General features: G+C 37.7%; 3 protein-coding genes across 3 annotated transcripts; 2 read left to right on the forward strand and 1 right to left on the reverse strand.

Annotated features, from left to right (window-relative positions):
- The first annotated feature begins 262 nt into the window (after positions 1-262).
- Positions 263-3,167, forward strand: cops9 (COP9 signalosome subunit 9). Its single transcript, XM_052595472.1, has 3 exons — positions 263-457; positions 774-846; positions 3,003-3,167. The coding sequence occupies exons 1-3, from the start codon at positions 395-397 to the stop codon at positions 3,038-3,040; spliced, it is 174 nt and encodes a 57-aa protein (XP_052451432.1). The 5' UTR covers positions 263-394; the 3' UTR covers positions 3,041-3,167.
- A 1,511-nt stretch (positions 3,168-4,678) lies between these two features.
- Positions 4,679-9,338, forward strand: and1 (actinodin1). The gene is made up of 5 exons (XM_052595471.1): positions 4,679-4,862; positions 5,500-5,580; positions 6,430-6,474; positions 6,602-6,741; positions 7,294-9,338. Exons 2-5 carry the CDS (start codon positions 5,517-5,519, stop codon positions 8,767-8,769), a joined length of 1,725 nt encoding a protein of 574 aa, XP_052451431.1. The 5' UTR covers positions 4,679-4,862; positions 5,500-5,516; the 3' UTR covers positions 8,770-9,338.
- Positions 9,339-9,878: 540 nt separating this feature from the next.
- adipoqa (adiponectin, C1Q and collagen domain containing, a) lies at positions 9,879-12,621 on the reverse strand. The gene is made up of 3 exons (XM_052595562.1): positions 12,219-12,621; positions 11,902-12,136; positions 9,879-10,816 (listed from the first exon to the last, which is right to left on the reverse strand). Exons 1-3 carry the CDS (start codon positions 12,342-12,344, stop codon positions 10,266-10,268), a joined length of 912 nt encoding a protein of 303 aa, XP_052451522.1. The 5' UTR covers positions 12,345-12,621; the 3' UTR covers positions 9,879-10,265.
- Between the last annotated feature and the right edge of the window lie 1,937 nt (positions 12,622-14,558).

Below are 14,558 nucleotides of genomic sequence, written 5' to 3' on the forward strand. Positions count from 1 at the left end.
TTTCATGTGCATTTGCATCCATGATTCAGTTCATTTTAAAATGTCTTAATAAAAAATAATTCATTAAAACATGTTAAGTCCTTCAGAAATACATTTTGCATTCATGTGCGTTTCGGATGAACACGTGTTAGGAGTACGTTTCTAATATTTTTATTTCTGCTATTTGGCCCAAAATTTATTCAGAAAGCGCACCCTTCAAATCAGGTTGGGGAAACAGGTTCATTTAAAAAGATTCGACTCAAAAGAACAATTCATTCAGGAATTGGACACCGCGAATCGAAACAGCACCGGAAACAGAGGGAAGCGTTTGTTTTGGTGAATGTGACAGTGAGCTGAAAAATACATAATTGTAACATTTGTTTACCGCTGACTTTTTAGTACTCGCGCTGAAGTTATGAAGCCAGCAGTTGATGAAATGTTTCCTGAGGGAGCTGGTCCGTATGTGGACCTGGATGAGGTCGGTGTTTACACATGTTTCTGTATAATGGTCTGATTAGCCATTTAAAAATGTGTATCTTTAAGTTTACGTTTCATACACTTAAAATATAATATACATGTAAACGAACAGATTTTAGAATAATTCCAAGTAAATCTGTATAAACTACAGCGTAACTTAACTTTCCACTGTAACTGTAATCTTTCCTCTTTAACGTTACAACTAAAAAAAGCGCATTTTACTCAGTTGCACAATTGATCCCAATAGTATTTATTCAGTAAATGTTAAGTAAATATTTATGGCGTAATATTTCAGCTGTAGCGCTGTGTGTTGACAGGCAGGGGGCAGCACTGGACTTCTGATGGATCTGGCCGCCAATGAGAAGGCCGTACATTCAGACTTTTTCAACGGTGAGACCCGTTTTTATTTGGTATCTGGGTTAGACTCACGAAGTTATTTGATGCTGTAGCATACACAGTACATCGATCAGTTACTCTCCTTGACCTTTCCAATGATTTGTCATTACTAGTGACTACATTTTAATAAAATATGGAGGAAGGTCTTGGGGAAATGGTTAGTCAGATTTTTAACCCTAAGGTTGCAGGTTCAAGTATTGTACTGGTAGGGATTGTAAGTGGGGGGAGTAAATGTACAGCACTCTCTCTCCCACCTTTAATACAACGACTGAGGTGCCCTTGAGCAAGGCACCGAACCCCCAACTGCTCCCTGGGTGCCGCAGCAAAAATGGCTGCCCACTACTCCGGGTGTGTGTTCATGGTGTGTGTGTGGACTTGGATGGGATAAATGCAGAGCACTAATTCCGAGTATGGGTCACCAATTTTCTTTTAGCCGATTTGCTGCTCAAGAAATGTATTATTACTATCAGTGTTGTCAACAGTAGAAACATCAAGTTCAGCAGTTCAGATTTTTGTGGAAACTGTCATACATTTTTAAGATTCATTGCTGAATAGAAAAATATTTTGTACATTATAAATGTCTTTATTGTCACTTTTGACCAGCTGAATGTATTCTTGCTTAAAAGTATTGCGTTCCACAAAAATATTAAGCAAAACAACTGTTTTCAACATTGATAATAAGAAACGAGCAGCAAATCAGAATATTAGAAGGATTTCCAGAGGATCATGTGATACTGAAAAAATTGTTCAAAAAAATCTGCTTTGCATCACTGGGTTAAACTACATTTTAAAATTCAAATAAAAACAGTTATTAGACAATGTTTGATTGAATAAATGCAGCCTTGGTGAGCATAAGAGAATTAAAAACATAAAAAAAGATTTATTCCAAACCTTTGACTGCCATTGTGTCTGTATGTATGTATGTATATATATATATATATATATATATATATATATATATATATATATATATATATATACACACAGTACAGACCAAAAGTTTGGACACACCTTTTCATTCAAAGAGTTTTCTTTATTTTCATGACTCTGAAAATTGTAGATTCACACTGAAGGCATCAAAACTATGAATGAACACATGTGGAATTATATATGGAATTATATACATAAGAAAAAAGTGTGAAACAACTGAAAATATGTCATATTGTAGGTTCTTCAAAGTATCCACCTTTTGCTTTGATTACTGCTTTGCACACTCTTGGCATTCTCTTGATGAGCTTCAAGAGGTAGTCACCTGAAATGGTCTTCCAACAGTCTTGAAGGAGTTCCCCGAGAGATGCTTAGCACTTGTTGGCCCTTTTGCCTTCTGTCTGCGGTCCAGCTCACCCCTAAACCATCTCGATTGGGTTCAGGTCCGGTGACTGTGGAGGCCAGGTCATCTGGCGCAGCACCCCATCACTCTCCTTCTTGGTCAAATAGCCCTTTATGCCTTCAGTGTGACTCTACAATTTTCATAGTCATGAAAATAAAGAAAACTCTTTGAATGAGAAGGTGTTTCCTAACTTTTGGTCTGTACTGTATATATATATATATACACACACACACGCACATCTATGCAAAAAAAAAAAAAAAAAAAAAAATATTTATTTTATTTTATTTTTTAAAAATATTTTCCTCAAGTTGCTGTTTTCATTTGTTTACTTGGCAACAGAATATCACAAAGTGCTTTAGCATGCTGACTCTACACTTTTCCACCTCCTCTATATAGTGATAGTAAAGGTAGTTTGAGCTTGGCACAGGATGACCTAAAAACAGGCAGTAAAGTGTAAAGGAGGTATGAAGCTGAGCCCATGTAAAGCACTTTTATTGGGCTTCATTGGCTCCAGCGCAGCAGGTCTTCCCTCTTTAGAGGCTCTGTATCCATCTGCAGCGCTTGAAGTAGCTGAACACGTGTCATTCAGGGGGCCCTTTTGAAAAGGTTCATGGAAAATAACCTTGAGACCTCGATAAGAGCACATGCACTCATTTTACTGAGAACAGCATGTCTTAGATGAGGTTTTTGTTCAATTTATTAAAAAAAGCTCTCTACATATTCTGGTTTATTTTGCTATATCAAAATTACTGTATGTATAGGAAAACATTTTTTTTCCTTTTTTTGTGCTATTAATTTTATGCTTCTCTTTTCTCCACAGATTTTGAAGACCTGTTTGATGATGATGATATTCAGTGATAAAGAGGACCGATAGGATTTCTCCATTGTGTAAAATGCTGTACATATAAGTGTCGTTCTTTCTTCACTTTCAGAGTGATTTTGTGTTGTTAACTCTGTTGAATAATAAATTTTTGTGCAATACAAAGTCTTACTTTTTCCAGATGTTTCCACATAAAAAAAAAAAAAAAACCAAACATTCCGAGTCAAAGTTGGAATTATTATGAACATTTTTCCCTAGGCTGAAATCTGTTTCTAGCCCTGATTGTAGGTTTTTGCACATTCCTGAACACCTGTAAGGGTGCATAATTACATGTGCGATCCGCTTTTAACATAAAGCACAGATGTTTTACACTCTGACATTAACATAAAAATATTATTTTTTCTCCAAGATAAATCTGAACAGTCATCACAATCTGTTATCATTCATGTCAGATAATTTAAAAAAGCATACATTAATTCCTAATCTGTATTACTGCATCACAAATAGGGTTTTAATTATGAATGATCACTTGAAATGCCATTCTGCAGTTAATTGTTGGATGCTGGATTGTGCTGGTGCTTGGCAGATGTGCATATGATATAATTCCCCATAAGGGGTTTGTCCTGTTTGCTACAGTTCAATGCATTTACTTTGACACAATATACATTATATAAACTGTTCTTCCAAGAACGTACTCACTCTTAGGTCATCCAAGATTTATGAGTTTGTTCCTCATTTTGGATCAGATTTGAAGTATTTTAGTGTTTCATCACTTGCTTCACCAGTGGATCCTCTGCTGCTGAATGGGTGCCGTCAGAATAAGAGTTCAAACAGCTGATAAAAACATCACAATCCAAAATCAATTGGCATGACTCCAGTCCATCAACTGATGTATGTGAAATGATAAACTACACATTTCCAAGAAACAAACTCATAATTAAAACATTTCAATTTGAAAGTCTGTTATATTAACACTCCCTCCGGTGAAAAAGTTAATCTGTTGTTTCCCACACATCAAAATCCACTGATGTACTTGTTTAGGGCTGCTTTGGTCTGTAAATGGTGCTTGACCTATGCATATTTCTCTCCTGATTCAGACAAAATTATTTTTCACTGGAGGAAGCAATATTATGGATGGAGGATTTTAGCAGGAAGCAATGGTTTGAAGTTAAAATGTCTTGATAAATTTGTTTATTACAGTCATGCAGCTTGTGCATTACTGACATTACTTGTGTATTATTGTAATGGTTTTATCAGCTGTTTGGACTCTCATTCTGGCGGCACCCATTCACTGCAGAAGATTCACTGGTGAGCAAGTGATGCAATGCTCAATCAATTTAAATCTTTAAATCTATTGAAGAAACAAACTCATGTACATTTTGAAGGCAACTAGTTTAGATATAGAAATCCACAAAATAGCCTATACTGAATCATTATAGGTGATATTATTTTATGTATTTGTTCTAAAACAGCTGCAAAAATTGTAATTTTTATGTCCTGATTTTTGTCCTTCAGCATTTTTTCTTAAACACAAAACAGTTGATGTTCTTTTCTCTCCTCCTGTTTCTGTGTCTATAATTGCAACACCTGATTGGTTGACTCGCTATGACAAAGAAGGCCAATCATAGGACTGGAAGCAGCTTGTACTTGGTCCTATGGGATGCACCTTTTGTTTTTAATTATGAAGGTTGGGTTTAAATTGTGGCCAGGTTCTCAACGATTTCTCAGTCGGTGTACGGGGTGTGTTGAGACTGTAGTACACAAGGGGTTTGGCTCACCTTCATCTTCCAGTCGGTCAGCTGTAGAGCTGAACTTCAAGGCCTTTCTCCTCAGCGGGTTCACATCATCATCCTTACACAGGTAAGACACAGCTCAAACCCTTTTTACTTCTTTTCAAATGAATGATTAGAAAACATGCACATTTCTACATTTCAAAAACCCTTACAAATATTTTTACCAATATGCAGATGGGCACCAAATGTTAACAGTTCTTAAACATTTGAACTTTTTTTTAAGTTAAACGATAGTAAGATAATTTTTTCATTGTTCTATATTAAAGAAAATATTTTAAACTTTTTGTCTGGAAAAAGTTAAAAGCTGCACAAGCAAAACACTGACATTGACAAAGATTAATGTAAGACAGCATAAAGAGCATAAAATTATGTTCAACATGTAAATGACATGTTTCTTTATATACATTTGTATAACGTAAAACCCAATAATTTGCAGGTGATCAAACGTACAGAGGGAAGTTTCTTTTACTATTTGCAGTTCTTTCTTATTTGATCAACTTTTCTTAAAATTGTCAAATATTAGTTCAAATATTGCTAATTTTAGATAATCAGATATAACGGAGCAATATGACATTCTCTCTTATAACAATTCTCATTTACTACTAATATTATCATCTTGAGAAGTTCATCATGTTAAAATATGAATATGAAAATACATGCTACATTTAAATGCTAAGCCTATAAATGATTTTGTTCATCCAAAGGAGTCAGGAAGGTTAAGATGGCTCATTTGAGAGGATCTTCCATCTTCCATGTGTTGCTGCTTGCAACATTATTATTACCAGGTGAGACTTTTGAAATTATACATTTTTTTATGTTAAAAATTGTTCTTTGGTTTTCCTCACAGTTGGAGGTTTTGAAGTAGGAATATTTATATTTAGTAGTTCTATGATAAAACTCCAGATCATTTAGAAGCTGCTCGACTCAATGACTTTATATCTTCCGAGTGAAATTTCCCCAAAAGCCCTGTATCAAGCGAGGGGGTATTAAGTTTCTGAGTGCCAGGTCTTTGTTTTTTGCGCTGCAACTGATAAAATGATTAACGGTTGTCAGCAAAACTCAAATGCACCAGGTTTCCAGATGTGGCAGTAGTTTACAAGCTCATAAAAAATAAACCTGCTGATACTTTGAAAGAGCAGCATTTCCTTTTCCTTCCTCGTAGACACTGAGATCTTCCTTTCAGTCACCTCACAGTAAAAGACATCCATGAACCACTCATCCCCCGTTTCAGCAGAAATAAACATCACCTTTAGAGAGATAACACAGAAAAAGTGTCAGTTCATACCTTTTTTTTTTTTTGGCTGTGGAATAATTAGGTTCACCTGTAAGTTTATAGGCACCTTTCCTTTGTAGATTTTATAGCTTTTGCTTGTAGATGAGCTTGGTTACTGCGGCCCCCTGCTGCCAGGCATCAAAGTGCTGATGTGTGCTGTTTGAAGATTAATTTCCTACAATACCCTGTATATTACCACCTTCCCTTCCCCCCAAAACTTGTAAAACCGCATCCTGCTGCCCTCAGCTCATTTGGGTCTTTACTGTCTGTAAGCATTTTCGACTCGGTCTTTGAAAAATGCAACATCTGGTTGAGATTCGAACCCCCTAATTTTTTCCCCTCTACTCTTCTTCTCAAACAGAGTTTCTGTTGGCTGGCCCTGTGACCCAGCATTTAAAAGGAGATGGTAAGTATGGCTTGTTCTCCTGTTCTGTCTGCTTTTTATGGAGTCCCAATTTATTTATCTGATGTATATCTACCATAAGATCTGAATGTTAAATATGTACAGTGACGTTACATAATGTTTCTGCCAGATGGAAGTGATGAAAAGGCTGGCATTGAAGCAGTTCCAAAGAAACTAATCCGCAACAGGAGAAACATCAGTTGGTACAAGCAGCACTCTGACTTCTGGAGCTGGTACAAATACTTCACTGACAATGGAAACCAAGAGGGAGTGAGTACAGCATATTATAAACTAAACAGGACAACAAAGCACACCTGCAGGGCTAATAAGAACTTTCTTAAAGGGATAGTTCACCTAAAAAAATTTAAATTCTGTCATTAAGTACTCACACTCGTTTCGTCCAAACCCACAAGACCTTTGTTCATCTTTAGAACACCATTCAAGATATTTTTGTTGAAATCCAAGAGCTTTCTGACCCTGCATAGACAGCAACATAAGTACCAGAAAGGTGCTAAGGACACTGTTAAAACAGTCCATGTGACATCAGTGGTTCAACCGAATGCGTCGTGGTACTCTTGTGGACATGCGTTGAAGACATTATTCAATAAAGTTTTTTTATTTTTTGTCTTTGCACACAAAAAGTTTTCTCTTAGCTTCAAAAAATCCTTTTTGGGTAAACTATCACTTTAAGGATGCACAATATATCAGTACCACATTGGTCCAGAAATGCAATACCAGGGAATCAGTTACCATCATAAGGATTATTTGTGTTGGTTATATAATCCAGATAGTGAATCAAAATTATTCATGTTCACCTTACAGGTTGCAGAGCTGGATCGCGTCTATCTTTCATACTTGCAGAACAAGAATCGGGCTGAGTCAGGTCGTTCCTACAAGCTGTACCTGCAGCACCTTAGCGACATCTACAAATCTTGTGCCGAGTCTGATGACCCAAACTGTGTGGCCTCGTACACCAACAGACCCAAACCCAAAGCTGAGGCACCAGTGCCTGCCCCAGTCAAGTCTTGTGACCCTTACAGAGACCCATACTGCTTGCACTCAAAGGGGTACTCTTATTACCCATACATGTCTCCGGCCCCAGCCGCTGTCAAAGGCCCTGCACCTGCCCCTGCCCCAGTCAAAGCCCCAGCCTACATTCACACACCTGTGGTGAAGGATCCACGTTCTGGTCAGTACTACTACTCTCCGCTGGTGCAACCCTTCCTGTCAGCAGAGCAGAGGACCGAGCTGTTGCGCATCTGTGATGCCGAGGATGTCGAGTGTCTTCAGTACCACCTCCGTGCTGCTTACGGATACAAGCCTGCTGCTGCCCTAGCCCCATCCTACGCCCATCTCGGCTGTGACCCTAAGACCGATCCTCACTGCGTCCCCCATTTGGTCCAGAAGGCACCATCTGGTCTGTACCTGCGTTATCCCCATTGTGACCCTCGAGTTGACCCATACTGTGCTTATGCTGCTGCTCTGGCATCCTCGCAAAACCATGAAGCCCCTTCTTCTGGCTTGGAGAGACCCTGCAACCCTCTCTACGAAGATAACTGCAACCCTCTGACAGCCACAAGGTTTGGCAGCCTGGCTCCTGAAAATCTGAAGGACGATCCCGCCTCTGAAGCCGGTGCCATGCGGGCACCTCCGAGCCCTCGTCGTGACCCCTATGCCATGCACCGAGATGCATCTGCTGGGGATGACCTGCGAAGACACCAGCCTACACATCTCCAACCTCCAAGGTACCAACCAGAGGAACCTCAACATCCTTTGGGACCCCGAGGGAAGACCAAGGAGGGATATGACTGTTTCATCGGGTATGATCAAGAGTGCTTCCCACTGGGTTCCCAAAACGAGCACCGTCCTGCTGTGCACAGACAGCCATCCAACCCAAGTGAAGCCTACGAGCCCCACCTGAATGCCGATGGAACCAGGAATGGAGTGGTCGAACCTGATCCTGACTGCGACCCAGAGTACGATAGAAACTGCCGCTTGCGCCGCTACAGATCTGAGGTGGCCGAACCTGCCAGTCCATCACCTCAAGAGGAGCCAGCCCAGGAGGAATCCCACCGTGAGGAGATCCCTCAGCATAGAGAAGAGTCCTACCCTGAGGCCCCAGGCTATGACCAGCAGCAATATGAGCACTACATGAGTGGACAAGAGGATCCATATGCCGGATACGGCGCCCAGGAACCAGGAGCGACTAGCTTTCAGGATATCCTGAGAGGATACGGTGGTCGGTATCCTGGTCAGGATGACCACCGTGCCTACAACGGAGACTACAGAAAGAAATAAATACCTGTGACAATTTATGCCAAGAATAGTAGATCAGGACAGGACACATTTTTGTAGATACATTTTGCAATGCACACTTGTAGAAAAGGTGCACATGCATTTTCACAGGATTTCACTTGGTTCACTCAATATTTTTGAGAGCTGCTGAAATTTCCTAGTTCTGGAGTTTGACAGCACTTGTATAGGAAAAAGATAATTAGATTCTTATGATTTCTTGCTGATTCTTTAAGCCCATGTAATCATATTGTATCTCTAGGAGAAGTATCTCTCTTCTACTAGAAGAGCACTTGAAAGAGCTCTTTGTATCTTTGTGGAGGGAAAATTACACAAAACAAAGTATGTAAAAGGTGAAAAGTGTACTATATTGAATATACTGTAACCTCACCCAATTTGGCTTTTCTTTGTAAATCCACCCCCTAATTTCCCTTCAAGTTAATGTTTAATTAATTTCTAGGACCCTTGCTTATTTGTATTCTTTTTTTAAATGGCCAAATTGATGCTATGTGATTTGTTTGCATATTTGTAAGATGTTTTTCTTTAAAAAGTTTCAAATAAAAGCTTTACACATCTTGAGTTCTTTTTATTTGCAAATGCACCATTACTACTGTGACAAACTAGCTAATTTAACAAACAGTTTTTCTATTAATTACAATCAAATTACATTTTTTATATATATATATATATATATATATATATATATATATATATATATATATAAACGCTGGTAGAACTTGTTGTTGCTCATTTTATTGGACTATCATAGGCAAGTGAATTATTTTGCCATCCTACTGTATTTTCATTCACAGAGCAATGTAATACTAGAAACTGATTAATTATCTAACTCTTCTACTTACTTGCACACAAACAGTCAGTGATAATACAATAATCTGTACCAAATTAGCATAAAAATCCATATTTATGTTGCATCATTTGCTGGATTTTTTTTGTTAGCTGTCTTGGGAGTTTAGAGAAATGTTAAAACTCCACAATTAAAAAGTTTTTTTTTTTTTTTTTAAATCTAGAGCACAGTCCAAGCTGTGACACAGATACCTTCATTAGCCTGAGAATACTTTTAATAAACATTGTAATAAATATAAATACTCAACAGCTGTCAAGCTATTTTGGTTTATTAAAAACTATGACATACAAATGTCATAATCACAAATCGAAATAAAATATAACTATAAGGTCATAACTCAGTACGCATGGTGGTTTCTGACCTTGAACAATGATTAAAATATCAGCGAGGATGAAGTATGCTAAACTGCACACCAGCTGTTGTACTTTGAGGAAGTCAGTTGGCTAGATGTGACATGTTTAGCGGGTGGGCAGCCAGACTCCCTATGAACATATCTGGCCTATAAATCTAAAAATGACAGGTCTTATGACCGTATCAAACACAGACACACACAGCAAATAATCTTTTCATGGTTGCATTAAGCTGACTGATTATTCCATGAGATTAAGTGGATACAAATACATCCACATAGACAGCGTCAGCGTCTGCGGTTGTCAGTTGGGTTGCTTAAGATTTTAGGAGTCAAAAGGAAGCCAGTGAAGGTGGAGTCGTTGTTGATATCTGCATAAATCCCTGCATCAAATATGTCATCATACAACTGTAGCCAAACCTCATCTCCAGCAGACAGATTTAAAATCACCCCTCCAGAGGCCTGATCCAGATTCCCACTGTGGAACTGGTCAAGTGTAAAGGCCACAGTCCGGCCGTTTTTAAACATAGCTACCTTGGTCTCCTTCCCATTGATGGTAAGATGATATGTAAAGTAATAGATCCCAGGGATGGCACAGCGAAACTTTCCGGAGATGTTGTTGTAGTGGTGCTGCTCATTGTAGAAGGTTTTAGTGAAGCGGATGGGAGCTCCACTGGCTGGGCTGGTTTTACCTGTGAGTCCCATGCTAAAAGCAGAATGGTAGGGAAAGGAACCCTCTCCACTTTGTCCTTTCAGACCGGGGTTTCCAGGAAATCCTCTTTTTCCTGCAGGTCCCTCGTCCCCTGCTTCACCTGGCTCTCCAGTCGGTCCTTTGGGGCCTTGATAAAGATAACTGAATAGATTATTTTTTTGCAGAGTCAAACCTTTTATATTGTTAACTGAGAATAATCCATAAAGGTATATTCACTAAAGTTTTTTTTTTAAGATTTCGACTCCAGTTTAGGCTGGGGGTGACATAATTTAGTTTTTTTTTAGTTATCGGAAATACCAATGATGTTTTACTTGAATATTTCTGGCTTTTTCTCATTTAGGGTCATGGAGATGCTTGCAAATGTGCCAACAATCCAGTGTGTTGTGGAATGCATAATTATGGTATTTGCAGGTCAAATTAATCTGCATGTTTTATGATCATAGGCAGCTGCAAAAACCCAGAGATGAAATATTTTATGATTGATCTGATGTCCATTTTTCAACTACCCTCTGAGGGTATTTACACTTACGTATTTGACAGCCACTTTTACGTGTTTATAGGTTTTACCTGATTTTTAAAAAATGTTTCATACTGTGATTTTGGATTAATTGTACTTAATCCAGTTAGTGTTAATTTAGATATTAACATTAAATTGTGGTTTATGTGTACAAATACTTTTTGTGAGCACTTGAAAGGATAGTTTACTTTAGCCAAAAAAAATTATTCTGTCATTAATTACTCACTCTCATGCTGTTCCAAACCTGTAAGAGCTTCATTCATCTTCAGAACACAAATTAAGATATTTTTGATGAGTTTTCTGTCCCTGCATAGACAGCCATGCAACTGTAATGTTCAAGGCCCAGAAAGTTAGTAAGGACATCGTTAAAATAGTCCATGTTACATCAGTGGTTCAGCTGTAATTTTACGACGCTACGAGTATACTTTTATGTGTGCAAAGAAAACAAAAATACATTTTTTATTAAGTTTCATAACATTATGGTTAAACCATTGATGTCACATGGACTATTTTAACAATGTCCTTACTACCTTTCTATGCAGGGTCAGAAAGCTCTTGGATTTGTTTTCTGATGATGTACAAATGTCTTACGGGTTTGGACATGAGGGTGAGAATTTTTTCAAGAAAAGAGACAGAATTTTCATTTTTGGCTGAACCATCTCTTTAATACTATTAACAGTCTGTAAATAAGTCACCTGGATCTCCATTATCTCCCTTTTCTCCCTCACGCCCATCACGTCCGTCCCGCCCGGGAATGCCATTGAACCCTGGAGTGCCAGGAACACCCCTCATCCAGCGGGCACAAGGTTCCCTCTGGTCTTGCTCAGCCAGCTCTGTGTCCTCCTCCTGAGAGACACTCGTTCTGGCTGCCATTAGCACACAGAGCACAACTATCCATGCAGGCTTCATTGTGAGAGCCATGTGATCAATCTGTTGCGAAAAGACAAAAACAAAAAAACTTTTAGAAAAGTAAAGGGATAATTTATGATTAAACAAGCATGTTTTGTCCTACCTGGTCATCAACAGTGTGTAATACAGTCTTTTGTGTGGAGTGATAGCCTGGGCTGTTGTCCTTTTGAGACCTTGTGTGCAAGTTTTTTTCTGCGCTTGTCACTACTAAAAATATCTGAGTGGACATGCAAAGCAGCTGTTCGTATTAAACAACCGGACATACTATCACACTGAGATAAGACCGTGTGAGAGTTTTGTATATTTATTGTTGTTGGTTCATTCCTGCTACCTGCTAGTCAGTTTAATCCACACTTGGTGTGAACAGCTATTATCTGATTACTTTAGAAGCTTTCTGAATATTTTTAGGGGTATATGCTTATTTAAGAAAGGTAGAGGAACAAATTACTGCCTAGTATCCTACTAACAACCCATTTTGTCTGTGATCCATTTACTTATACAAAGAGCTGCTAGCATGAGAACAGGAGGAACTACTATATCAAAATCATTTGGCGCCACCTTGTGGCTGATATAATCTGTGCCTCAGGTGTTCAAAGGCCTACTGAAAAGTTAAGATAGATATGAATACAAATAAATTATGGATATATGGGTTTAATTCAGAAAGCATGCTTTATTTTTTATTTGTTTGACATTCTATTAATCAAAAAATCATTTTACTTAGAAAGCATGCTTTATTTTATTTTATTTAGTCAGTTTTGTCATCACAGGAATACACTACATTTTAAAATATATTAAAATGTAAATTGGTTGTTTTAAATTGTAATCATATTTCACAGTACTTTTACTCTATTTTTATATTAAAGTTTTGCCTTAAGCCTGGCTCACACTACAGCAGTTTCAGCCCGATTTAGCCCCGATTTCCTCCTCCCAAGAATCGGAGCAAACATCTTGTCATGCACCTCCATTGGTCCTGATGTTCGGCGCATTCACAGATCAAATCTTGTACCAGCCGATCTGTTCGCACACAAACCGAGGCCAAACTGAGAAAGTCAAAATGTGTTACATTGTGCCCCGCTCTCCCCTATATTCCCACATTATTCACGAAACAGTTCTCTGTAACAATAACAGATTGAATGGCTTGGAATTGTATTTATTATAACTAGAATTAAATGCAATTCTGTTGTTTGAAGCACTGTCAAGGCTACCTCGTGTTTTGATAAGATTAGCACAACAGAGCACAACAGACATGGCAATTTTAGTATAATAATGCATAATGTCGTTATATACCTATTACTCTGACACAATTTTCCAGGTCCTTATAAGGATTCTCTGAGTTAATTAGATGCTTCATTAAAACATGAAAACATTAGATATGAAGGAGTTCTCCATTCTCTGCTCTTCCCATGTCTGTTCTGCTGTAAAAGGTCAGTGTTCATCTCACACAGCTCCCTGTGCGCTACCTGACACTTCTCTGGACTATTTGTATTACTCGTACTGATAATAAAATGCCAACATATTTTGTTTAAACATTGTTTCGCGGAAATGCCATGACTATGAATAATCATCCTCCTATTTCTCCTTCGAATCAACAACATCAATCTACTGTGTTTTTTAAGCAGATATCAGTAGAATGAACACATTGGGTGTTGTAAGAGCAAGAAAATTGTATTAATGATTGCTTATAATGGGTTAGTCATACATATACAGAGGGTTTATTAATCCTATAAAGGCCCCTAAATTATGAATATGATTGTTGAAACACAATCTACTACATTTTTTATGTCATCTCATTAATAGTTAATATATATTTAGATTTTTTAAGGAAGTAAAAGGCCTTTTAGTAAGTCTTTATGTTGTAAAATCTTTGCTTATGAGTAAATATAAGAATACATTTTATATTGCAAGATGAACACTTACTGGACTAAAGCAACTTAAAAAGAAAAATCACATAAAAAATGTATCAAATATGATTCATTCATTTATTCTTGAGGAACATTTATTTGTAAATTTCTTAATCATCACTGTATTGCATTAAATTTCCACACTTTTTCGGAAAACCAAATTTTAAATACATCAACCATCGACATTTAAACCATAATGATTATAAAAGCTATTTAAATACTAGCAATGTAGATTTAGAGGAGCATTTTAGAGCCGTTTATGCTACAAAAGTTTTGTTTTTATCAAACTTGGGAGAGAAAACTGGAGCGCTAAATGTAAGTTAACTAACACAGCAAGTAATTAACCTCAATTTTAGAAGAAAGTACTATATTTAGTTCAGAGACCTAAAGGAGATTCATTCTACTGAACCAGACAGCTCCTGCAAACACAAGTAACAAGCATCTGCAGGTAAAGCCATCATTCAGGGCACACTTACATTAATCAGTGTCAAAACGTAAACAAGTGTGCACTGGTTACCAGGGATACAAATGAGCAATCTGAG

Source organism: Carassius gibelio, chromosome B24 (genome assembly GCF_023724105.1).
Source record: "Carassius gibelio isolate Cgi1373 ecotype wild population from Czech Republic chromosome B24, carGib1.2-hapl.c, whole genome shotgun sequence".
Lineage (NCBI taxonomy): Eukaryota > Metazoa > Chordata > Actinopteri > Cypriniformes > Cyprinidae > Carassius > Carassius gibelio.

Excerpts from the sequence above, each read along its gene's own strand:
- and1 (XM_052595471.1), top strand. The coding sequence starts at position 5,517 with ATGGCTCATTTGAGAGGATCTTCCATCTTCCATGTGTTGCTGCTTGCA. Across the intron at positions 5,581-6,429 it reads TGCAACATTATTATTACCAG|AGTTTCTGTTGGCTGGCCCT; the intron begins GTGAGACTTTTG and ends CTTCTCAAACAG. Across the intron at positions 6,742-7,293 it reads ACAATGGAAACCAAGAGGGA|GTTGCAGAGCTGGATCGCGT; the intron begins GTGAGTACAGCA and ends TTCACCTTACAG.
- adipoqa (XM_052595562.1), bottom strand. The coding sequence starts at position 12,344 with ATGTCCACTCAGATATTTTTAGTAGTGACAAGCGCAGAAAAAAACTTG. Across the intron at positions 12,137-12,218 it reads TACACACTGTTGATGACCAG|ATTGATCACATGGCTCTCAC; the intron begins GTAGGACAAAAC and ends TTTTCGCAACAG. Across the intron at positions 10,817-11,901 it reads GGGAGATAATGGAGATCCAG|GCCCCAAAGGACCGACTGGA; the intron begins GTGACTTATTTA and ends ATCTTTATCAAG.
- cops9 (XM_052595472.1), top strand. The coding sequence starts at position 395 with ATGAAGCCAGCAGTTGATGAAATGTTTCCTGAGGGAGCTGGTCCGTAT. Across the intron at positions 458-773 it reads CGTATGTGGACCTGGATGAG|GCAGGGGGCAGCACTGGACT; the intron begins GTCGGTGTTTAC and ends GTGTGTTGACAG. Across the intron at positions 847-3,002 it reads ACATTCAGACTTTTTCAACG|ATTTTGAAGACCTGTTTGAT; the intron begins GTGAGACCCGTT and ends TTTTCTCCACAG.